At 38.6% G+C, this 24,648-nt stretch overlaps 1 protein-coding gene across 7 annotated transcripts in view; it reads left to right on the forward strand.

Annotated features, from left to right (window-relative positions):
• Positions 1 to 24,648, forward strand: part of Scaf8 (SR-related CTD associated factor 8) — a 197,046-nt gene that overhangs the window by 42,559 nt on the left and 129,839 nt on the right. For 6 of the 7 annotated variants that reach the window (XR_012908000.1, XM_075950233.1, XM_075950266.1 and 3 more), the window contains 9 exons: positions 2,712 to 2,873; positions 6,711 to 6,864; positions 8,505 to 8,635; positions 12,764 to 12,940; positions 14,938 to 15,017; positions 16,607 to 16,724; positions 21,757 to 21,888; positions 22,117 to 22,229; positions 23,067 to 23,260. Coding sequence is in view for 6 of the 7 variants with exons in the window: in XM_075950233.1 (XP_075806348.1) it covers positions 2,712 to 2,873; positions 6,711 to 6,864; positions 8,505 to 8,635; positions 12,764 to 12,940; positions 14,938 to 15,017; positions 16,607 to 16,724; positions 21,757 to 21,888; positions 22,117 to 22,229; positions 23,067 to 23,260 (1,261 nt within the window). In the remaining variant the exon portion in view is untranslated. The remainder of the gene's footprint in view (positions 1 to 2,711; positions 2,874 to 6,710; positions 6,865 to 8,504; positions 8,636 to 12,763; positions 12,941 to 14,937; positions 15,018 to 16,606; positions 16,725 to 21,756; positions 21,889 to 22,116; positions 22,230 to 23,066; positions 23,261 to 24,648) is intronic. The other variant, XM_075950246.1, reaches the window with a different exon arrangement.

Below are 24,648 nucleotides of genomic sequence, written 5' to 3' on the forward strand. Positions count from 1 at the left end.
GCGGATATAGTGTAGCAAGTACCATCACAGATCTGACAGACAGCATCCTAGGGAGGCAGCAGTTTCAGCTTGCAGTCCTCTATGCTGGGAGGCGGGAGGCAGGAGCCTGAAACGGTTTCAGAGAGAGAGAGGAATGCTGGCACTCTGCTCTCCTCCTTTTTATTCAGTCTGGAACCACATAGGATCATGTTGCACCCATTTAGGGGTGTTCTTCCCACCTCAACCTAATCTAGAAACTCCCTCAGAGATGTGATCGGAGAAGTCTGTTTTCATGGTGGGTCTCAGTCTCCTGAAGTTGACAATCAAGGTTAATCACACCACTCACGTTTTCATTTACAGGAGTGTGTGACACAGTGCTTGCTGTACCACATACACAAATTCCTAAAACCTATTATTTTTTTGAGTTTTCATTAACATGTATTAGTTACACATGAAATGGATGGTATTTTCACACATAATGTACTTTGATCCCTAGGTTACCTTCTGTTGCCCCTCCCCCACTCTTCCTGATAGCCTCTCTTCCTAATATGTCCTCCTACTTTCTTTACAATTATTGGAGTGAGCACTTATCTATAATGCATGTGTGGAGGCCAAAGGACAGTTTAGGGGACTCCAGTGTCTCCTACCATGTTGGCCCCAGCGATCAAGCTCAGGTCATCAGGCTTATGCCTCCTCCTCTTTTGGTGACTTGCTGGGTTTCATTATAGTTACATGTGGGAGAATGGCTGAGGGTTATTTAAGAGTATATGGACTAATGGGCTCACTGAAGAAGTGTATCTCTTCCCCTAGCAATCACTAGGATTGTTTCTGTGGAGGGTGGGGCATGGTGGTGTCTCATGGGGTCTCACTGTAGTTCTGGCTGGCTTGGAGCTCATGAAGAACTTCCAGCCTCTTTCTGCCTCCTGAGTGCTGGGATTAAAGGCATGTGCTTACCATCCCTGCCCCCTAGAATTCTTGGAGGTTTTTAATGTCAGGTATCTTCTCCCATTATCTTTCAGTGACACTTCACATCAGTAAAGATTGGTCACCTTTCATCTCTTGCCCTCCCCCTCCCTATTTCTGCTGGGATTGTGTGTATGTGCACACGCATGTGTTCATGTATATGGAGACCAGAGGCCAACTTGAAGTACCATTTCTCTTGAGCCATCCACCTTGTTTTGTCAGTAGGTCTGTCACTGGGGCCTGGGACTCCTGCCTAGTGAGTCCAAGGAGTCTGCTTGTCTCTATCTCTCTCCTGCTAGGATTATAGATGCTGGGGTTGAACTCAGGTATTCATTCTTCTGTGGAAGCACTTTTCCAACTGAGGTATCTCCCTAGTGTAGCATCTCTTGCATCTTACTGGTATGACCCAGGTCCTCTGAATGAAGAGGAGGAGGGTTGGTAACTTCCCAGAGTCTTCGCTGGGGTGGCGGAGCACATGTGCATTCTGCCATACCCAGCTGTTTTTGTAGGTGTTAGGGATTTGAATTCAAAGCTTCATGGATAAATCCCAAACGCTCTTATCCACTAAGCTTAGTGTAGATTTTATATTTGTCATGCAGTCCAAAAGTTACAGATTTTGCTATTAGAAGCACTAAAATCAGCAGTTCATAGACCAACTTTTCAGATAAAAAAAAGACTATCCACATGGTGTCACCTTGACAGTATCCTGGGATAGCCATTGGCACTGTCATTCAGTTATTTGCAGATTCAGTCACTTGTGTTTTCCCAGGCTAGTTTTGTTTTTCTCCGTGGTTACTTTTCCTACATGAAAGTAGAAGTGCAGCTCTGACTGACGACGGCTGCAGTGCCATATTAGACTTTGCCTGCATGTGTGGACGTGCAAGTTTTCTTGGGGCTGGAGAGATGGCTCAGTGGTTGAAAGAAGTTGCTCTTGCAGAGGACCTGGATTCTATTTCCAGCACCTTGATGGTAGCTCACAGCCATTTATAACTTCCAGGAGATCTGATGTTGTCTTTTTACTTTTGCGTGTACCTGGTACGTGTGTGGTGCACATCCATATGTGCAGGCAAATAGTGTAAATAGAAAGAGAAAGCCAAGTTTTCTTAGGGATCTTGCTTTAGAGTAGAAATCTTGATTCTAAGTACATAAGCTTGGAAACCCTATACTAAGAAGTAGAGAATCTTGTAGTTCACAAAAGAAATTAGACAAGTAAGGTGAAAGCTAGTGACCCAGTGGGATAGTATGAAAATACTTGCATGTTTCAGTGTTGGCAATTTTCCCCAGAATTTTTATGGTGGTAGTGTCATGTCTCCTTTATAGATGATAGTTTTAAACTTTGCCCTGGATATATTTGTCATGCTACGTCTGTCATTTGTTCGTTTACTGATACACAAGTGTTATGTTGAGGTGGAGTCCAGTGCATGCTTGCAGAGCATTTTCTAACCTTTTCCTGATTTTGTTTTCATTGTTCTAGCTTTTCAAGATTATTAATTTTTTTTATAATAATGTCTTGTTTATCAGGTTGCTGTTAGCCAGTTAATGCAATGCTAGTTTGGAATTTGAGTGACAGTTGACCTGAATGCATTGAGTAGCCAAACTAGATTCTGTTCTTTAAGATGCCATTCTAGAGACAGATGCTAAGAACTAGGCATAGTCTGGTTATTCATGATGGCATGAACAGTGTTTTTATTTGAATAGGGTTTATAATGTTTTTCTATCAAGAATTTTACCTTTTTGTTTCCTTCCCTATCCCACTCTTTTCTCATCAGTGTAAACCAGAATACAAGGTACCTGGACTGTACGTTATTGACTCCATTGTGCGACAATCCCGGCATCAGTTTGGCCAAGAAAAGGATGTGTTTGCACCCAGATTTAGTAATAACATCATTAGCACTTTCCAGAATTTATATCGTTGCCCTGGGGATGACAAGGTACGGTATTACTTTGTTAAAGGATGCGTTACTCTCTTTTTCTTATAGTTTTTATATTATTATGTGATCTTGTGTTGTCATTCACTCTTAGTTATTCTGAGTTTTAATATATAATTACTGTTACAGCCACACTCCTTTTCACTCTTAGAACATTTATAGAGTAGAAAGATGTAGTTGCTTTTGCTACTTTTTAATTTAGTGAAGCAACTTCTGCAAAAGAAATTGCCTGCAGAAGTATTTTGAAACTACATTAGACATTTAGTCATGCATACAATCAGTTGAGGATTGTGGGTATTTGAGTTGGTGTTTACTATTTCAGTTTTGTGGAACATGGATCTGCCAAGCAGTTCATAGAAGAGTACATATTAAATTTTTTTATTATAGTTTTGTGAGCGCTGAAGAGAAACACTCAAATCTTAGTATGTGTATCTATAATTAGCAGGTAAGGAATTCAGCCAAAAATAAAGGGAGATGTTTCCTTCATATTCCTTCTAAAATTGCTAGAAAGTTACTTAAGTTGAATGCTGATTTGGAAGTGATATGTTTTTTCTGTTTTTAAATAGGAAAAGGTCATGAGTAGGTGAGCAGGACTGGAAATGGCTCAGCTATTAAGAGTATTTACTTCTCTGTCAGACCAATATAAAGATTCAACACCCTCTTCTGGTGTCTCCCTCCCTCCCTCCTTCCCTCCCTCCCTCCTTCCCTCCCTCCCTTCCTCCCTCCCTCCCAGACAAATACATTAAAAAGAGGAGAATTGGTGAGGATTGTTAAAAATAAGGATCTTAAATATAAAGTTTACAAGATTGGGTAGTTTTGTTTTTTAATTGCCATTGTATCTTGAATTTTAAAAATCGTTATTGTGGGGATGAATTTACTATAGCATATTCTTTGTAAATATTCTTGGATATAATTCCTAGAAGTTCATGTATTTTGTTTTAATTATTTTAGTATTATGGTAAGCCTAGCTAGTATTCCTAAAGAATGTTTCAGATTTTCAGTCTCCCATCTTAATGAGTTCTTAAAGAATAGAATCCCATATAAAATAATTAATTTGAAATATTAAGTTATAACAACGTACTTAGAAATCATACCAATTTGAATTTGAATTTCTAACAGTTACAGTGCTCAAATCAGTCTTGATTTTGTAGGTCTCATGACTAATGTGTCTTCAGGATAGTCTTTATGAATAAGGTATTTTAAAAACCATTCGAGTAAATAGTACATGAATCTGTAATCTCAGTAATAATGGAGATTAATAGACATGCACATAGATATTGTTGGGATTGTTATTTTGAAGAACATGGGCATCAGACATTGAGAAATGTTCACATAAGCCAAAAGAATGTGAAGTACTTTCTGAGCACCCTTTCCATGCAGAGGCAGGAGTTGAATCAGAAGGCTACAAGCCATTTATTATTCATTCTCTCTCTCTCTCTCTCTCTCTCTCTCTCTCTCTCTCTCTCTCTCTCTCTCTCTCTCTCTCTCTCTCTCTCTCTCCCTCCCTCCCTCCCTCCCTCCCTCCCTCCCTCCCCCTCCCCCTCCCTCCCTCCCTCCCTCCCTCTTCCTCTTCCTCTCTAAAATTCTGTTTAACTGTTCTTTTCTTTTTCAATGCTTAACAGTAGCCTCTGATTTAATCGTTTTCCCTTTTCTTTCTTTTCTCCCCCAGAGACATTCTCTATATAACAGCTCTGGCTGTCCTGGAACTCTCTTTCCAGACCAGGCTGGCCTTGAACTAATGGAGATCTGCCTGCTGCTGCTGCCTCCCACATGCTGAGATTACAGGCGTGCGCTAACATGCCCACCTAAAGTTTTTTTTTTTTCCCGTAGTGTAACAAATAGCCCTGGAATAGTAACCGCTGGTTCTTGGTCATAGAACCTTAATATTGAGTAGTTGTGAGTCAGCTCATTCTGTGCTGACATTAAGGGAGTAGCTTTTACTAGTCTTAGTATGGGTTCAGGAGACTGTTATTCAAGAAGTGGGTGTAACTGATGTTTATTTATTTATTTTTTTAATAGTAGAAAACCTTTAAGGTAAAAAAAAAAAAGTACAGTAAAACACTTGGAACATCCTTCTCATTGGGCATGTTCTCTGCTTGCAGACCTGAAACTTCCAGGATCTGTAACCAGTCCTTCAACCAAGAAGACTCTTAAGTAGGAATCTCTGTGATCCCCAGAGTATGACAGAGATCTATGTAACCCAGTCTTTTCAAGTTTGTAATTCACTGAGCAATACAACAGTTGAGTCAGTAAACTATGAGAACATAAGATTTTATATGAACTCTGTTGGAGAAAGGTGAGAATTCCAAGTTAGTTGAAGTAGAACCGTGACTGATAACATCCAATAACTTTGCCCTCTAAGGGCTTGTGGCTAAGATCTGCACATGCTAGTAGCTGAATCCGTGGTTACAGTCACAGTTCCAGAAAAGAACGAGAAAAATCTGTTACAGTCTCATTTTGTAAATGCTGAAACTGAGGGTGTAAATGTTTGTAAAATTTATTGACACTGTTGGCCTGGGACTAGGGTGAATGAGAAGTGTCAAGCACATAGGTCATGACTTTTATAGACTCTGCTTAAATATGACATGATTGCGTGGACCTCACCCACAGTGGGACTTACCTTAAATACTTGGGAAACCCAGAACAGTGTGAGGTGAAAACACTGCATGACACACCTGTGAGAGTGGGTTGGACAGTCTCTGAGTGAATGAACTGAATGCACAGCTGCAGTCCAGGGGCCTCTCAGAAAGAGACAAATAAATGATGGAGAATGTGCCTATTTTATTTATTTTTGTAGAATAGTAAAGGACTCAGATTATTCTAAGTCACCAAATAATGTAGAGCATTATTGATACAAAACATAATTCTTACCCTGAGGGCCAAATTGAATAACGCTAGTGTGGTGTTGACTATATTCTTCTAGGGAGAGAGTAGGTAGGGACAGTGGCAAAAGGACAGAGGAAGGCTGTGCTTCATGCTGTGCATAGGAATGTTATTGCTGTTGTTTGGAAGTACATTTATGGCAAGCTTCTTAGGCAGGAATGGAGTGTGGTGAATTGTCCCTTTTGGTCAAGGAGACATGCTGAACACAGGTGCTGAGCTACATTTTTTAAGTGGAGAAATGTCCTCTCTAAAATTATTTAAATAGCTTATAAAATGAAATTTGTTAAGAGTCACATTAGATGAGGACTTTGTCCTGAATTTACTTGCTAGTTCAGAAGGTAAGCATTGTATGAGTCAGGGTCGAATTCACCTTTATGTATTTGTACATAGGATGTTGAGATAGAGTCTGCCTCTTCCTCTTTCTCAGAGTTCTTTGGACAGGGTAGATGTTGAGTAAAGTGCTTGTTGTTCAGGACTAGTGACTTCTTTTAATCCTGGACCCATGTAAAGAGGAGTTTTAGGGCAGTTCTCTTGGAACTGTGTCATCAATCTCCTGTGAATTGACATACAGGGAAAACGGAGCCTGTTTGTCACCCTGCTTAAGCTAAGTATAGCTTTCATTTATCTTGTGTAGCTATCAGAAATAGCTCCCCTTATTGCCTACAGTTAGGAATTGCAGAATGGTTAAAAACAGTTTCAGGTTGGAATGTACCATAGAAGTATTTTAATCTCTCTTTCCATTGTATGCCTGAATAATCTATATGAAATGAGTGTGCTAAGATTTGAAAGCAGAAAAAGTTGAATATAACAGAGTACTTGAAAAAAATTTTGAGAAGCAATTACCATAGAAATATTTTAATTTCTTTTACATCAGGTGCTCAATTAATCTGTGTGAACTGAATTGTGCAAATGTTTTGAAAGCAAAAAATTCACTGTCATTTTTCTTCATTCTTGTAGAGTAAAATAGTGAGAGTATTAAACTTATGGCAGAAGAATAATGTTTTCAAGAGTGAGATTATCCAGCCTCTTCTGGATATGGCAGCAGGAATTCCTCCTCCAGTTGTCACCCCTGTTTTGGCCAGCACCACTGCAGCCATGAGCAATACTCCAGGTATGTATCTGTAGTGCATACTTGGTTTCTGAGACTCAGGTCGTACTCATTACCCTGCCATTCATGTGTAAAATGACAAGGCAGCAGTTTAGAGCGATTTATTCATCATTAGATAATTGAAAGAAAGTGACTTGAAGGCTTAGTGTGGTGGCAAATGCTTTAAGTCAGACAGAGGTAGAGACAGAGGCAGGTATATCTCTTTGAGATCATGAAATGAAATTAGTTTTGCTGTTAATCTAAAATTAGGAAAGTTTGAAAATTGATTTTCTTGTTCTTCAGTCACCAAAACCATACATTTTGGAAACTGTTGATTATAGTTTATTTTTGTTTTGTTTTGCACTTCCAGGGATTGAATGCAGGGCCTTGCATAGGCCCAGCACTTCCACTGAGCCACATCTGCAGTTCTCAGGGAAGGTTCTCCTGATTTAGGTTGTTTGTAACTCCTTAAACTTGTGTATAACTTAACTTGATGTTTACAGGAAATATGGTGGATGTAATTTTTAAGAAGGCCCAAAGTATTGCTTAATAAAGCCCAATTATCTCAAAAAAATTTATCTTCTTGGAGCATTTAAATGTTATTTTCAGTTTTACTCTGAACCCAACATTTGTTAACTTTTTGGTATATAGTTTTTGTTGCATACATTTCTATAAACAGCTTTATATGTATAAATGACTTTTCAGCTAAACATGGTTTTATGTTACACAAACTAACAGCTTTTATCAGCAGAGATTGTAGGTTTGAAGATTGTAGGCTTGTTGTTTCCTCCTGTTAAAGAATTTTCTCAGGGGTACCTGGTGATGCACCCCTTTGATCCTAGCACTCAGATACAGAGGCAGGTGGATCTCTGTGTTCAAGGCCAGCCTGGTCTACAGATGGAGTTCCAGGATAGCCAAGGCTACAAATAGAAACCCTGTAGTAATACGGGCGGAGGGGCTGCGTCCCCAACACCCCAGCCGCCTGCTCGGCTAGCTTTTGCCCCTAAATAATTACACAGACACTGTATTCTTTTAATCACTGCTTGGCCTTTTAGCTCTTGCCCTTACTGGCTAATTCTGGTATACCGATCAACCCATCTCTAATAATCTGTGAGCACCGGTCTTACCGGGAAGATTCTAGGTCGGAGCTTCATCGCGTGTGTCTGCCTGGGAGCGGGACATGGTGTCTCTGCCGAGGCGTCTGCTCCCGAGAGGAGAGCTGTTGAGTCTGACCTCACTTCCTCTTCCTCCCGGCATTCTGTTCTGTTTACTCCACCTACCTATGTCCTAACCAATAAAATGAGCCAAGGCAGTTCCTTTATTAGCCAATGACCTTCCTCCATCAAAACCCTGTGTTTGAAAACAAAAAATAAATAAGTAAATAAAAATTACAAGAATTTTGTGTTGTAAAAATTTGATGGCTTCCATACAGTAGTAGCTTGGTTTAAGACAAGTTTGATCAGATCCCATAGGGGTAGAGTGGAGGTTTCTTTCCTGTTTGTAAAACTGCCTAATCACATAAAGGCTTTATGTGGTTTTCAAGATGGAGGCAATGAAATGAAAATAAACTATTTGATTATATTTTATATTAACTAAATAAATCTTTTCACCTTTTCAAGTATTTACTTAATTTTTGGATGTGTGTGTTATGTCTTTTCCAAAAGGAACCCCTGTGACACCTGTTACTCCAGCCAATGTGGTTCAAGGCTTACCTGATCCATGGGTTTCTCAGATAACAAACACAGACACATTGGCAGCCGTTGCTCAGATCTTACAAAGTCCTCAAGGTCAGCAGGTGAGCAGTCCTGTTATCAAGAAGGTTCAGAATGCATCGTCTTCCTAATGTGTGGCTTCATAACATACCACTTTATTTTGTCGTCCTTTCCTTTTAACAGTGGGAACTCTGCACTTGTAACTGCAGAGTTACCCTTGTAGTTTTTATTCAGTAATCCATCATGAACATCATCTTGTCATTAATGTTTGCTATGTAGTAAATTCTTTCTGTATCAGAATACTGAGGTAGCACATACCTTGTGCCAATTATTGATAGGTACCAATTGCTGTCCCACGGATAAACCCGGGTGCTTCCTGTTGTCATTGTAGTAGGAGCCAGTAGAATATGAAGTCACTGTAGAAAAAGTTACTGCTGTGTTGATTTTAACAGTGCTCATGGGGAAAATGGAGGTGTCAGAGGAACAGTAGAGTACAGTTGTGCAAAGGAGGGGTTGGCAGCCTTGTTTGCCCTATTCCTGTGTTACTTCCTTCATTCTAAGTGCTTTAGAGAGTGTGTGTCTCTTATGCCATTGTTGACCTTAGTGGTAAGGTCATGTTCATGCTTTTTTTTTTGTACTGTATTAACTATATTGTTTCAATAATTGCATGACTCCACTTTGTTTCCTAATATTGCTGTGTTAAGGTATTCTGAGATTATTTATTCCATCTTGAATAGGATTTATCACTCCTCATACTAGTTGCTAATAGCAGCTTTTCCATTTTCATTTTTTTAATCTTTGCTGATAGTTATAAATTGTAACAACTATACTGTGGGGTTTTTGTTTTACTTTTACTTTTTTTAATTTTTATTTTTTGCTTATGTATATGAGTGCTCAATTTGCATGTATGCCTTCATGGCAGAAGAGGGCATCAGATTTCATTATAGGTGGTTGTGAGTCACTATATGGTTCTGGGAATTATACTCAGGACCTCTGGGGAAGCAACCAGTGTTCTTCACCACTGAGCCTTTGCTCTAACCCCTGTTTTTTGCTTTATTAACAATGTAATTGTCTGTGTTTATAAGCAGTAATATGATATTCAATGCATATATAAAATTTGTAATGTTTAAACTGGGGTAAATGGCATATTTACCACCTCTGCTATTTATTCTTTTTGTTGTGAAAAGTCAAATCCTCTTTACTGGATGTGATAATCATTGTCAACTATAATGCCTTGCTTTGTTATAGAGCGTTAGTTAACAACAGGACTATTAAAGGGCTAACTACAACCTGGATTGTTTGCACTAGGGACTTCTTACATAATCATAGATAGTTTATTATTATAATAAGTGTTTTGTGTGCATGCATATAAGTGTGTGGAGGCCACAACTTGTATGAATTGATTCATTCCTACCATGTGGTTCCTGGGAATTGAGTAAACCCATGTTGTCAGGCTTGAAAGCAAACACCCTTACCCATGGGAAATACCTCACCAGCTAGCTCTCTTTAAGTGTTTGTTTGTTTTATGTGGTTTTAAAGACTTTATTTTATTTATGTGTATATGTGGAGGCCAGAAGAGGGCATTGGATCCTCTGGAGCTGGGGTTACAGGTGGTTGTGACCTGCCTGACATGAGTGCTGGGAACCAAACCTCAGTCCTGAAAGTGGCAGGTACTACCACTGAATCTTTTTCAGCCCCATGCTTTGTTTTGTTTCTTAAAGGTGTGTCAAGAACCAGGAGTAGATATTGCTGCAATTGTAGTCTGCTCTATTCATCATTCGTGACACATTCTATTAAGTCTCAGACTACCCCTGTTGAATAGGTTTTTCTTCTCTTTTCAGGAAATGTGTTCTTAGATACTAAATCTGATATAAAAGCTGTTGTTCTGGTCAGGGCTTAGCTCTTGTGGAATTAATTGAGTGAGGACGAGAAGCTTAGCTAAAGCATCCAGCCTGTGAGGAGTTCTTTGTTCTGTTGTTAGAGTGTGCCTGTTTCGTCTGCAATACTCATGACTCTACAGAAGCAGGCCTGGCTTTTCAAGGGTTTACGTGCTACCCACTTCATCTGCTCTTGTGCTGTGGTAAACACTGACTGAAGCAACTCGGGAGGATAAGGGTTCTTTGATTTTACACTTCCAAGTGACAGTCTGTCATTGAGGGAACCCAAGGCAGCAACCTGGAGTTATAGACACCATAGAAGTTCCCTGCTCGTGTTCAGCTACCTTCCTTATATATGCCAGATCCTGTTGCCTAGGGATAACACACCCATAGTTACCTGGGTTGACCTACTTCAATTAGTAGTTAAGAAAATGCTACTAAAGACATGGCCATAGACTAATCTGACTGAGGTAGTTCTTCTGTTGAGGTTCCTTCTTCCCAAGTGACATTAAGTTTGTGTCAGATTGACACCTGAAGGGGAATGCACCATATGGGGGGAAATACAAGTGGGCTTCGGAGAAAAAGGTGCTCAGCTGGCGGGGGTGGGGATTTGGGGTGGTGGTGCCCGGTTAGATGTGGGGAAGCACGAATAAAGTAATCCCACACTAGCTCCAAATAGGGTGTAATAAGAGGTTCTTTACTAAAGGGAAACTCAGATCACAAAGGGGAACAGGAATGGAATCCAACATCTAGGTGTGACAAGCTATGGGTGGGGAGGGAGAGAGCCAGTGGTCCCATGTCTTTTTTGATATCCAAAGCCACACCCAACCTTGTCCAGATTCTCAAAGGTCATTGGCTAATAGTGGTTCCCCATTAGACATCTAAAATCTAACTATGACATTCCACCCCTTATTAACTTTGACATAACAAACATACATCTAAACCATAACTTCTCCTTTGTCGGTTGACCAAATCTTGCATTAAGTCATAGTATAAAGCACACTACAGCTTTAAAAATCCCACAGTCTTAGAATTTGACACCTTGAAACCAGTGTCCTTAAAAAATCCTCAACTCTCTTCATCGTGGGCTCCTATAGTTTCCACAATGCTTTGCTTACTTTCTTATTCCAAGAATGAAGAACCGGTACACAGTCAAACTGAAGCCAATATCCAGCAGTGTAAAAAAAGCTCAGCGTCTGAATCATTATCAGGGACGATTCCAGAGTGTTAGGCAGTTCCATTTCTCTGTCTCTGCCATTCACAAACACACAGCATGGCTCATAGACTCAGTGCCTCACATGTCCCTGATGGACTTTGCATAGTCCTGGCATCTCCAGTATGCTGGGATCTCACTGCAGCTGAGGCTGCACCTTTGCCAACAGTCTTTCCTGGCTTCTTCAGGGACACTCTTTATCTGTTTATTTTTATTTTGTGTGTATGGGTGTTTCCCCTCAATATCTGTGCACCACATCCTTGCCCAGTACTCTAGGCAAGTAATCACTTGCCTAGGCCAGAAAGGGGGATCAGTCCCTAGGACTAGAGTTATGGATGGTTGTGAACTACCATATGCATGCAGAAATTGAACCTGGGTCTTCTGGAAGAGCAGCCAGTGCTCCCATAGTGATGCTTTTCACCTTCTTTAGTGACTCCTTCATTCAAAACCATCTCCACATTGGAGACAGTCTTTGCCAGATTGTCCACCAGCCCGCTGATGTGCAGCCTCAGCCCCCAGCCATAAAGAAATACTTCCCAGATGAATTCTTTGTGACTGATTTTTTTTCAGCCCCAGCTGTCCAGCCTCCATTGTCCCAGCAAAGCATATTTTCATGTCTTCATGTTAAAATACCATAACTAAAAGTGACTTATGGAATAGTTAACTGTGACTTAGATGTCCAGAGGGAGAAAATCCAGAGTGGAAAGGGAAGCATGTCAACAGGCAACTACAACAGAAAGCTGGTCAGTGACATTTTGTCACACAGGAAGCTCAGAGATCACATCTTCAACTGTGAACACAAGCAAAGAATATGAGCTAGAAGTGTGGCAAAGCTCTAAGTTCTCAGAATTTGTTTCCATTCTCTGTGTTGTGTTTTCTTCTTTGGCCAGGCTGCACCCTACCCCAGCCAAAAGTTGATAACCTCCCCAAACAGCACCATCATCAGGGGGCCTACACATGTTCAAATACTTTCGGAGATAGGGGGCATTTCTCATTCACACTGTCACATATTAAAAACACTTTCTCTGTAGGATGATAAAATTTATTGGATAAAAAGGTTTATTCATTCATAAAGACCCAATACCCAACAAAAAATTTATGATTTTTTTTTCCCCTTCCAGCTTCAGCAGCTAATACAAACCTTACAGATCCAACAGCAGAAGCCCCAGCCTTCCATCCTACAGGCCTTGGATGCTGGTCTTGTGGTTCAGTTGCAGGCACTTACAGCACAGCTTACAGCTGCAGCTGCGGCAGCCAACTCGCTTACACCCTTGGATCAGGGAGTCTCTTTCAACAAGGTAGTCATTAAAAATACTGATGTTTTTATGTGAACTGGTAAACTTTATGTCATATCATTTAAAGTCTTCTTTGTAAATTATAATTTCATAGACTTACGTTGTGTGTGTTTTTGATAGCACCTTTATGTGTAGCGCATTTTGGCTTCTAATACACAGTCTGTTTGCCTCAGCCTCCCCAGTGCTGATTTTGGTGGTTTATGTTCTATAATTTGACTTGATAAAATAATCAATATTTGGAAACTCAAAAGAAAAATTTTCTGTAAGTTCACATTACTGTATATTTTATGTTTAGGTTTAACTATGAAAAGTAGTGTTTTTAAAATTGAGGCTGTTTTATGAATAATTTTTTGTGTGATATCCTCTTCATGGTTGTCAGTTAGAAGTATATCTTGGAAGTGCTGTGTGTGTTTTCACATAGGCACATACAAATGTGTCTTTTTTTTTTTCTCTCTCTCTGATCTTTTCGGGCCTGCCACCCTGCTCCGAGATAATCACATGGAGACTTAGTCTTACTTATGAATGCCTGGCCTTAGCTCGGCTTGTTTCTAGCTGTTCTTAAATTATCCTGTCTACCTTTTGTCTCTGGGCTTCTATCTTCTTCTATTTCTATTTATCTTTTTTTTAATAACTATTTTATTTTGTTCTTAGATTTATTTATTATGTATACAGTGTTCTGCCCATATCCCTGCAGACCAGAAGAGGGCACCAGATCTCATTAAGGATGGTTGTAAGCCACCATGTGGTTGCTGGGAATTGAACTCAGGACCACTAGAAGAGCAGGCAGTGTAACCGCTGAGCCATCTCTCCAGCCCCCTTCTGTTTGGGTGACTGGCCCCTGGTGTCCTCTTTACTTTTTTCATTCTTCCCTATAGTGATATTTCATTTGTATTTTAATAAGTAAAGCTTAGAAGAAAGAACCAGTGGCTTTTCTGAACTTCAGATTGAACCCCACTATCTGTCTCTTGGTTTTTATTAATTGTGCTACACCTCCCTCTTCTCTCTTATTTATTTTCTCTGTCTGCCGGTCCTGCTTATTCTCTTCCCTACCTAGCTATTGCCTACTCAGCTCTTTATTAAACCAAAATGTGTTTTAGACAAAGTAACACAGCTTCATAGAGTTAAACGAATGCAATATATCTTTCCATCATTAAACAAATGTTCTGCAGCATTAACACATGTAACTGACTCATTCGATGTTATTTCAGCTTACATTCTACAACATGTATTATGCTATTTATTTTTATAGGAAAATCAGTACCGATTTCTTAGGTAATGATTTTATTTCTTGGATAATGAACCGTTTGGCCAGTCACTCTTAATTTAGTAGGTAAACCACATTTTAACATCAAGTTTTTACTAGGACTAGTTAACAATTGATTTTTTTTAAGTTACAGTTATACAATCCTTCCTTTTCTTTAAATATTGTTTTTTGAGCTGGGCATGGTGGTGGCACATGCCTTTAATCCCAACACTTTGGGACATAGAGGCAGGCAGATCTATGAGTTAGAGGTCAACCTGGTCTACAGAACAAATTCCAGGATAGCTAGGGATATACCCAAGACACCCCATCTTGAAAAACGAAACTTTTAGTATTTTGCTGGTTATGTGAAAATGGTTTTGCTCTATGATGATGAAGTAGTCCTTCGAGTCCTCAGTCATTTCTGCACCTCTGGAGGAGCTTGAAACTGTATGAATTTCTGTCTACACATAATTATGATAATGCTTAATAAGTAAATTAGTGAAAATAGAAAAACAGTAATATACTGAGACTATATGACGATTTCTCTCGAAAGAATCATAGCAATAATATTTTCATACTATATTTGTGAATGAGAGTGAAATTGCACGAAAATATGTGTAAGGGCCTGCTTTATGTTACAGTGCTCTGAAAGCATGCATATGGCATAATGTGAAATGACTCACAACACTTATTTCCCGTTATTTTGTGGTATCCACGTGGAAGCACTTTTTAATTTGTCTCTTTCTCTCGTCCATAGAAGTTGATGGATAGGTTTGACTTTGGGGAAGATTCTGAGCACAGTGAAGAATCCAAAAAGGAAATTCCTACTCCTCAACTGTAAGAATTATGTTTTTCTTTAGAGCTGTATTTTCTTTTTCTTGTTGTTCTCAATCCTCAGTGGGGTGTTAACAGTCTAAACTGTAGGGGTGCTGTTTCAGGCTTTAAGCACTGAAATTATGGAGGGTCTTGGACTTGCTGTCTTGTTACCTCTCTAGGTTATTGGAACTCTTTCGGATCTTTGCAAATAGTTGGACTATATTAAAGTTCCCTATAGGAAAATTGATAAGCATTGTTAAGACAGTTGTGATATATTTTTATCTCTGTTGGCTTTAAGTAACTTAGTTTTAAGAATATTTGTAATAGGAAGACCAATGCTTCTGCTGAAGTCTACTTCTAGAAATGGCAATTTCTGACAAATGCATTAGTTAAATTGAAATTATATGTGTTTCATTTATTTAAAAAATGGATTTTGTGTTTTTATTTAAATTGTTGTACAGAATCCTGTGTTTTGTGAGGGGATTTCTAAAGACCGGTAGGAGAATGTGAGAGGCGGGAGAGATGACTGACAGAAGCATTTGGGACCCTCATTCAAACAGAGTGTATTTATATATATAAAATATTAATACATCCTTTTGATACAGGGATTTTCCTTGACAAAGTTTAAAAGTAGTATTTGAATGGAGTTGGGAGGGCTGTTTAAGGTCTTGTAGATGAAGGAGCTAAGCAGTTAAGAATTCCTTAATAGTCTGGATGGTAGAGTCCGTGCTTTCCCACCTTCCGAGGAAAGAGCTCCTGGGACTCTTATTGTCTCATGCCATTTTGTTGAACTGAATTCCCTCATTTCTAGACACTAACTCAAACCTTGTGTTTTGAAGAAAGGAAATAAATTGACTCCATTGTTTTAAGACACGGCCTTACGATATTTGAAAATAGATATTATTCTCCCCATAGGTTTTTTTTGCTACAGATGATATTCTCTTTTTTTCAACTGTTTCAAGACCTGTCACCATTCTGCCTGCCCCTTTTGGGATGCCCTCTTTTTTTGTGTGTCTTACCCATGGCACTTAGAAGTCCAGCTGTATCCCAGGTGTGACTTTCCCAGAGTATAGTTATATTATTATTTTCTCTTTTATCTATCACTGTCTGTTATTGTTAGCATACCTAATACCATGATGACTTTCTAAAGGGAACACACTCTGTAAAATTCATGGGGAGTGAAAATTATGGATTTTGCACATACTGATCGATAGACCATTTCCTACTGTCTCATGGTTAAACACGAGTTATTGCCAAAAACCCCGCGTTTTTAAAAATTGACAATGTTTATATACTTATACCTTTTTGAGAGTGTTTTGAGATTCTCTTACAGTAAGCTAGTAAAAGCCACTAATTTGTATGTATAGCACACTCATGTGTGCAGCATGAGGCCCTGGTGTCAGTTCTGTAACAGAACACCTCTAGGCTTTGTCTGTCGAAACATTATTGAGTATATTTCTCTTCTACTGTATCAATGCTCCATAATACTACATTTTAGATCTTAGTATTTTATAAAGAATGCCCGTAATAGAGTACACTGTGTCAGTGGCGTTTCATGTCACCTCTGGTACATTTTAACTTGTATCTTCTCCCTTTGTTGCTCATTTTAGTCCTCATGTTTCCGAGTCTGTGAATAACTCCATCTTCCATCAGATAGCAGAGCAGCTGCAGCAGCAGAACCTGGAGCACCTGCGGCAGCAGCTTTTGGAGCAGCAGCAGCCCCAGAAGGTCTGTGCCACCTGCAGTTATTGCTCTCTGCAGATGGGCATCGTGTGGGACACTTGGGTAGTGAACATTCTCAGTCTTTGTTTTTTTTTTACCAGCCACTTCATGTCCTTTCTATGGTATTTCCTTTCCAATACCTTTGTAGCTATTCCTATTATAGAAAAAAAAAAAAGTCTTCTGGCAGTGTAGTGAAATCATGTTATAGAAATGAATTTCATGATAAAGTGGAGAGGGAAGAAAGGTTTCACTTTAGAAGTGATAAAACATGTCATGCTATAGACCAAGATTTAGTCTTAAAAAGATACTTGTGACCTATATTAGAAACATTTCAGTTTGTGCATAGTTATTAAAAATAATATCAGTCACCAGGCAGTGATGGCGCACGCCTTTAATCTCAGCACTCTGGAGGCAGAGGCAGGTGGATCTCTGTGAGTTCAAGGCCAACCCGGCCTACAGAGTGAGATTCAGGACAGCCAAGGCTACACAGAGAAACTCTTTCTTGAAAAGCCAAAAAAGAAAAGAAAAAGCTATCAGTCATGAATATAAAGCAACCTACAGATATTTGTGTGACTGTACATTTTTAGGCAAGTGATACATAATAAAGACGGACAGGAAGTGGTTCTGCCTTTAGGTGATGTAACCTTTTTTTCTAAAGAAGTACAAACATTTGTGGAAATCCATGGCAAGATTCATTCTATAGTCTCTTTAATAGAGTTAAAAGTGCAGGATTCTGGGAACATGGAAGAAGACTCAGTACTTGTGGTATTTAGAGTAGTTTGAGACACAATTAGAACCGGAGCTTGACCTTGTATATGCAAACAGTTAAAGTGAAGAATTCCAGGGGTACTTGTTGGACCTCATGAACACGGACTGATTTGATGAACTAGTTCTAATTGAAATGGTCTAAATAAGAGTCATATTCTTTGCTAAAATGATATTTACTGGAGAATACAAAAAGATAATAACTGGAATTTGTGTCAGTCAGTCATAGGAACAGTAACTACAAAGATAGCAGACAAGAGGTGGTGCTTTCTCCAAACAGTAGAAGACTCCGAGTTGCCTTACGTCACTCTTGCTTCCGAAGGTTTAGTAGAAAAAGCAAAATCAGGGCAGTATTCTCTGCACGGGAAATTTCTGAGAATTGGAAGGAAGCAAGTCTGAAGAATCTCACCAACCAAAACAAAACTACTTACTCCATGTAATAGTTTCAAAAATAAGCCACATATGGTAATAAGATCCCTTTAAAGAAATAGCAGTTAAGTCTCCATTGCCCAAGTTTTATCTAATGACAAATGATGTGGTAAAGTCAGAACCAGACAAGCAGTCCTTTGCTAATGTGTCAAGTGCTCAGCAAGTATGAAAGTGGCACACTTAATGCACAGGATGCTAACTTGGTGGCAGGTGTGTACAATAAGTTAGGCGATTCAAGATGGGATGAGTGATAACTCGGTGTTTAAGAGCACTTACAGCTTCTTTCAAGAGGACTGGAGGTGGGTTCCTAGCACCTGTGTTGGGTGGCTCACAACTCCTGTCACTCCAGCTTTAGAAGACCATATGCCCAGGACACACATGTGGGTTTGCTTGCAAACTTGTGTGTGAGCACACACACATATGCACACATGTAAATCAATAAATAATTTGGGGGAGTGGGCGGTTTCAAGGCAGAATTTCATTCTGTTGCTCTGAATTCACTATGTAGACCAGACTGGCCTTGAATGCACAGATAGCTACCTGATTTTGATTCCCAAGTGTCAGGATTAAAGGCATGTGCCACTATGCCGAGCTCTAAATTAAATGTTTAACAAAAATAGAATAAGATCAGTAGAAAAATTAAGCACTTTTGCTAACATAGGTCCATAGAACTACCCCTAACTAGGATAGTGCTGTCCTGCTCTTTGCGGGGCAGCTGCAGCTGCGGTGTGCAGTGAGGTCCAGGTCCCAGGAATTAGAAGGAAAACACTTTAAAGGTTTAAGAACATTTGAAAAACTATGTTTCTAATAAAAATATAATCAGAATTATGAAAAATTAGAAACCTTATCATAATGGAATGATTTCTGTTGTCTTAAGTTAGAGTTTTATGATTTTGCTGATTATTAGGAGAATCAAAAGATGTTACCAGAGCTATACCACAAATGAAATGCTACTGGTAAGATCTTAAAGGACCATTTAAAAGATTTAGCCTACTAATGATGAAGCATTATCAATGGGATGTCTGAAGTAGTATAATTCTCTTTGTTTCAGAATGTAATGGAGCATGGTGACACATATCTTTAATGCCAGCACTCATGAGGCAGAGGCAGGTGATCTCTGAGTTGGAGAACAGTCTGGTCTACATTGCTGGTTCCTGGACAGCCAGGGCTGCATAGACAGACCATGTCTCAAAAACAATAGCAAAAAATCCAGAATGTAATGCAAACAGCAGAGATTCTGGATTGGGTAGCACTGCTTTGTGGTAATGAATTACTGTTTGTAAAGTCAAATAACTTTTAGGATATTGATTATATGGAGCTATTAGATTTGTGTATTAGATAATATATATATAGATAAATATAGTTGGTGTAGCATGTGGAATGTTCAACATCTACACGAATGCTCCCAACAATTTACAACTCCAGTCCCAGGAGATCCAGTGCCCTCTTCTGACCTCCTTGGGCACTGCATGAATGTATTGTCCAGACAGACACCCAGGCAAAGCAGCCATTACTATAAAGTTAAGAAAAAGAAAAATAAAGTTTGTACTTATTTATTGCATTTTTGGTTCTGTTGTGATTGAGGAGACACTTTTCTGTCTGTTCTGACTTTTTCTTAAGGTATATTTATCAACTTTGACTTATCCTGTTCCTGGGATACTAAGGGACTTAACAATTGTTATTTAAAACTCTGCCCTGAATTTTATGATGCTGTCTTCTCTTCTAGTTTTAAAATGCACCACTCATAAGAGCAGCATCCTCTAAATTTTCTAGTAAACAAATTATTATGCCAGTTGGTTTAATACAGCTTAACACTATAGAAATCCCAACTTTGCATTAAAATAGTTTAGTATAAAATGGTATATGAAATATCCAAATATACTCAAGATAGTGGCTATATGTTACCACACTTGTAATTTGCATTGAGAATGAGATGGAGGAAAACCAGATTTCAGGTTGTAGACAATATAAGGTCACTTTTCTAAAAAGCATAGTATGGACTGATCTCCCACCCACACCCCAGTCAGTGCTTCTCTGTATCCTTGGCTTTCCTGGAACTCACTCTGTAGACCAGGCTGGCCTCGAACTTAAGAGATCCACCTGTCTCTGCTGGGGTTAAAGGCCTGTACCACCACTACCCAGCTTGATTAATTTGCTTTTCATTAATTTATTTATTTTGGGGTGACATGTGTGAGGTCAGATGGGAGCTTGCAGGACTTGGTTCTCTCACTCTACTATGTGAGCTTCAGGAATTTGAGTCCAGTCCTAAGGCTTAGTGACAGGTACCTTTACCCACTGAACCTTCCTACCAGTCCTTATATCCTGAATTTGAAATAAATAAATCTTTCACAGAACTCTTAGTTTACTTTGAATATGTATGTTTAGAAAAATATACTAAAGAGATATAAATTCCTAAGATTATTCAAGTCCAGTATTACTCTTGACACATTTATTTTGTTAGTGAATATGCTTGACATTGTTCCTTTAAGGTGGATCAGTAAAAACACAATGTAACTGAAGCAGAATCAAATTGCTCTGTGGTTCTCCTACAGTCAGGGTACCGACTCCTAATGACTTCCAGGAACAAAGCTTCCTAGGTCCTGTCCTAGTGCCTAATTGAACATGTCCATGAGACACAAAGCTTATCCTCACCTTCAGGTCTTAAGCTCCTGTGCTTGCCTGTTTAATTGCACAGACTTGCTTTGTTTTTTTTTTTTTGAAACAGGCGCTCACTCATTATATAGCCCCAGCTATCTGGAACTCAACTGTGTAGGTCAGGCTGGCTTTGAACTAACAAAGATCTGCCTACCTCTGCCTCCCAAGTGCAGGTTAATAAACTTTCTTAAATCGAACTAGATCTGTTTATTTCCTACTGCACTAGTATGAGGCACGTTCCTTGCTGCTGTTCTTTGTGGAATCATGTCTCCCTTTACCTCTATTTTGCTTCTGGCTAAGGTGTGTGGACTGCTTCCTTGTTTGGGGATGTTTCTGAATAGTTTGTAACAAGGGACTATTAGTGTGTAGTTTTTCTTTCTTCATTATGTTTTAGCCTGTATACCACCAGGAACTTACCCCTTCTAGATTCCTATAAGATCATGTTCTAGAAAAATTTTCCTCCAGATTGCTTTTCCCCATAATGGGTTTCTCCATGTTTTAGCTAAGTCAGTCTTTAAATTGTTACTTTGGTTCCTACTTACTAACATCAAGTTAGAGCATACATACATACACTACATACTATTGCTGTACTACTTCTTGGAACCGTGGGGACATTCATTGTTCCCTTAAGTTTGTCTTTATTTTTCTAACTTGTATTAAAACTTTAAATATACACATTACACTCTATTTCCTATAACTATCTTATGAATTCTTATAGAAGACCCTAATTGTGAATAGTTTTGTTAAAATCACTAGTTTTGATGGTGACTTTTGGGTATTGTTTTGCCTTTAGGTATATAGTATGTGATTTTAAGTTTTTTAATATAAGGTTTTAATTGGACCTTGAGAATATTTTGTTTATACTAATTAAACATGTAGTTCTAGATTAATTTATTACTGTTAGGTATCATTAAGTATTTTTGTATTACTCAATAGTTTGACACTTAAACGTTCTTGAGGACATACTTCATCTAGCTATTTTTCATACAAATATGTACAAAAGTGCCATCTTTATGAACCTTTTCTTGTTAAAAGTATACTTGGATTTATACAGAATACTTAAGGTAAATTACTCTAAGAATGGCTTGCTATGAATATGACTCCCTTGAATATTTAATTGTGATATTTCCTATAGTCAGATTATCATTTATAGTAATGTTGTCTCAGAACATTTGTCTGTTTTCAATAGGTGACTCCTCAAGATAGCCAGGAGGGAACATTTGGGTCAGAACACTCAGCGTCACCCTCACAAGGAAGTAGCCAGCAGCATTTTCTGGAACCTGAAGCTAATTTGGATGACTCTATAGACATTCAGCAACAGGTAAAAGTCAGTACTTTTCTGAGTCATAAATGTCCAAAGCCTTGTAAGGTTCTTTGTGAATATACTGTATTCTGGATGTACCTTGTCTTCTGGGTGTTCCACACCCCTAGCTCTGTTACCTGTGAAACCTTAATATTACATTACTAATATTTTTAAGACAGAACTGTACTTGTATGCTGAGTTTTAACTGGGCTTTTTGTTTATGTGCCCTCAACTTTGCTTTCCAAGGATATGGATATTGATGAAGGACAAGATGTTGTTGAAGAGGAGATCTTTGAACCAGAAGCTAAGAAAGTAGCTGTTCGCTCAAGATCAAGAACTCATTCGCGATCTCGATCAAGGTTCTATAATAATATTTAACAGTATTGTATGCTTTTTTCTTTGCATCAAGATTAAAAGAAATACTTAAAGTGATTTTAAAAATATTTTTTAAAAAGTAATTTTTAAAAATAATTGAAACTTAAAACCGCGAGATAACCTTTGTTATACATCTGCTATTTGAGTACTTTATATAACAAAGACAGCTGGTGTCATGAGGTTGTGATTTTGGATTATAGTTGATGTTAGTTGATAAGAGCATGATACCTTATTGCTTCTGAACAGCATATAAGTCAGGCTGTATTTCTTGCATCCAAATTGTATAGCGATACCAAAAATGTTTTCCCCAGACAGCCACAAAACAAGTTTTATGAATGTTAAATATACTTGCAAGCCAGTAGAAAACTCGTCCTTAAATCAAAACCAAGTCACCGATTCTTTGGTATTCTTAATGTAAGCATGCTTGCAAACATGTAAATAAACAAATGACAGGATCAGCTTACATTGAAAAGTCAAGAACTGTAACATTTTAGAAGTTGTAAAGTATTAAACAGGATTATACTGTGTCCTATTATTGTGTTGGAAGTATTCTGATCCTCTCCTGAATTGTACTTTTCCTCTGATTTTAATGAATACAGTTTCAGATTTATCTAGCATCTGTTAGTAATGTGCCCATCCATAGCACAAGTCTACAGTGGCACACTTGTTTAATAGTTGATTAAACTATAGGATTGTTTAAGAGGTAGTTAAATATGACAAATACTGCCCTTTTTCATTCACTTCAAATTGAACGGTTTAATGGAAAGATAATAATGTCATTGGAAGTGAAATAATAATAATAATTATTATTATTATTGTAGATCTCCAAGAAAACGAAGGTCCAGGTCGCGATCTGGGTCTCGGAAGCGAAAACACAGGAAGCGATCCCGCTCCCGCTCAAGAGAAAGAAAGAGAAAATCATCACGGTCGTATTCAAGTGAAAGAAGAGCCAGAGAGAGGGAGAAAGAACGGCAGAAAAAGGGCTTGCCTCCTGTTCGATCAAAAACCCTAAGTGGTAAGTGACATGTACTGAATTAGACCTCCTTCTTAGTGTTGGGAACTAGTTTCTGTTATGTTTAGGTTAGTAGAGTGCTTGCCGCTTAAGCCTTTGATCTTCAGCAACCACAGGAAAAGCCTGGAAAGGTAACCCTCATGCTTGAAAGGGACACAGGTACATTCCTTGTTTACTCATGAGCTCCAGGGCAGCAAAAGACTTTGCCCCAGAAGTTCTTGAGGAAGCACACCTAAGGCTCTGGCCTCTCCATGTGATTAAGGTCACGTCCTCCTCTAGAATAACAACAACAAAAAATAAGCAACAACAAAAAATTAGTTTTCTGCTCTAAAAATCTCTTACCTAATTTTATTTTTAGAGTAAGAAACTGAAAAGGAAGGAGCTTGTTAGTAACTAAATTACTTTAATTCAGGTTTTTGTGAAAGAAAACCAGATTACCAGATACTTGCTAAATCATCAAAAATGTTTAATGCAAGTTGTGGAGTATGGCTTGACCAAGGACACAAAACCAGGCTGATATCTGTAACATGACATTGTCAGTAACTGCTTCAGTAGTAACAGACAGTTGTCAGTATTCAAATCTGTATAAGAAATTAGGACACAAAGATTGTCTTTGTATACTTAGTTATATATTCAGTGTATATGTGTGGTGTTGGAGACTACACCCAGGGTTTTATACCTGCTAGGTCAATTGGTGTATAATTGAACTAAAATAAATGGTAAACTTGTAGTTTGTACCAGAAGAGAAATGACTAGTACAACCTGTTTTCCCGTTAATCTAGTTAATGTAGTTAACAGATTTGGTTATGGTGGTGTTTACTTCAGGATCTGGCTAGGGTAAATATCACGTTCCATACAACAAAATGAGTTGTGTTTCTACCAGGTTCTGCCTTGGAGTTTGTTAATCCATTATCATTTCTAGAGAGAGTTAACAGACTACAGGTGAGCAAGGAAGCACATGATAGAGAGTAAGTTATCAGTTTTGCCCGAGTGGACTCTTGTTACTTTCTGGTGGTCTTCAATTAAGTTGACTCTTGTTACTTTCTGGTGGTCTTCAATTAAGTTACCTTAGCATCAGTAATTGTTACAGATAGCCATAGTAATTGTTACAGATCGTCATGCTATAGATTCTGCACTGGGATCACACACATCCTAGGCTTTTTACATGACTCCTAGAAAGTAAATGTAAGCCCTTATTTGGTACTGCTAGAGCATCTTGAAATTCAGGCTCCCAAAATCAAAGAAAATGGCATCTGACAATTTCAGTAGTCCTTGGTTATCTTTCCAGAACCGTCTCACATTATAAAGAGCTAGTGAAACTTTTGAAGATTCTATTTGCCCCTTATCATAAAAAACCAAATTTGTTTTAGTGTTGTTTGACAAATAATATA

The sequence above is a fragment of the Microtus pennsylvanicus genome, chromosome 1, assembly GCF_037038515.1.
Source record: "Microtus pennsylvanicus isolate mMicPen1 chromosome 1, mMicPen1.hap1, whole genome shotgun sequence".
Classification (NCBI taxonomy): domain Eukaryota; kingdom Metazoa; phylum Chordata; class Mammalia; order Rodentia; family Cricetidae; genus Microtus; species Microtus pennsylvanicus.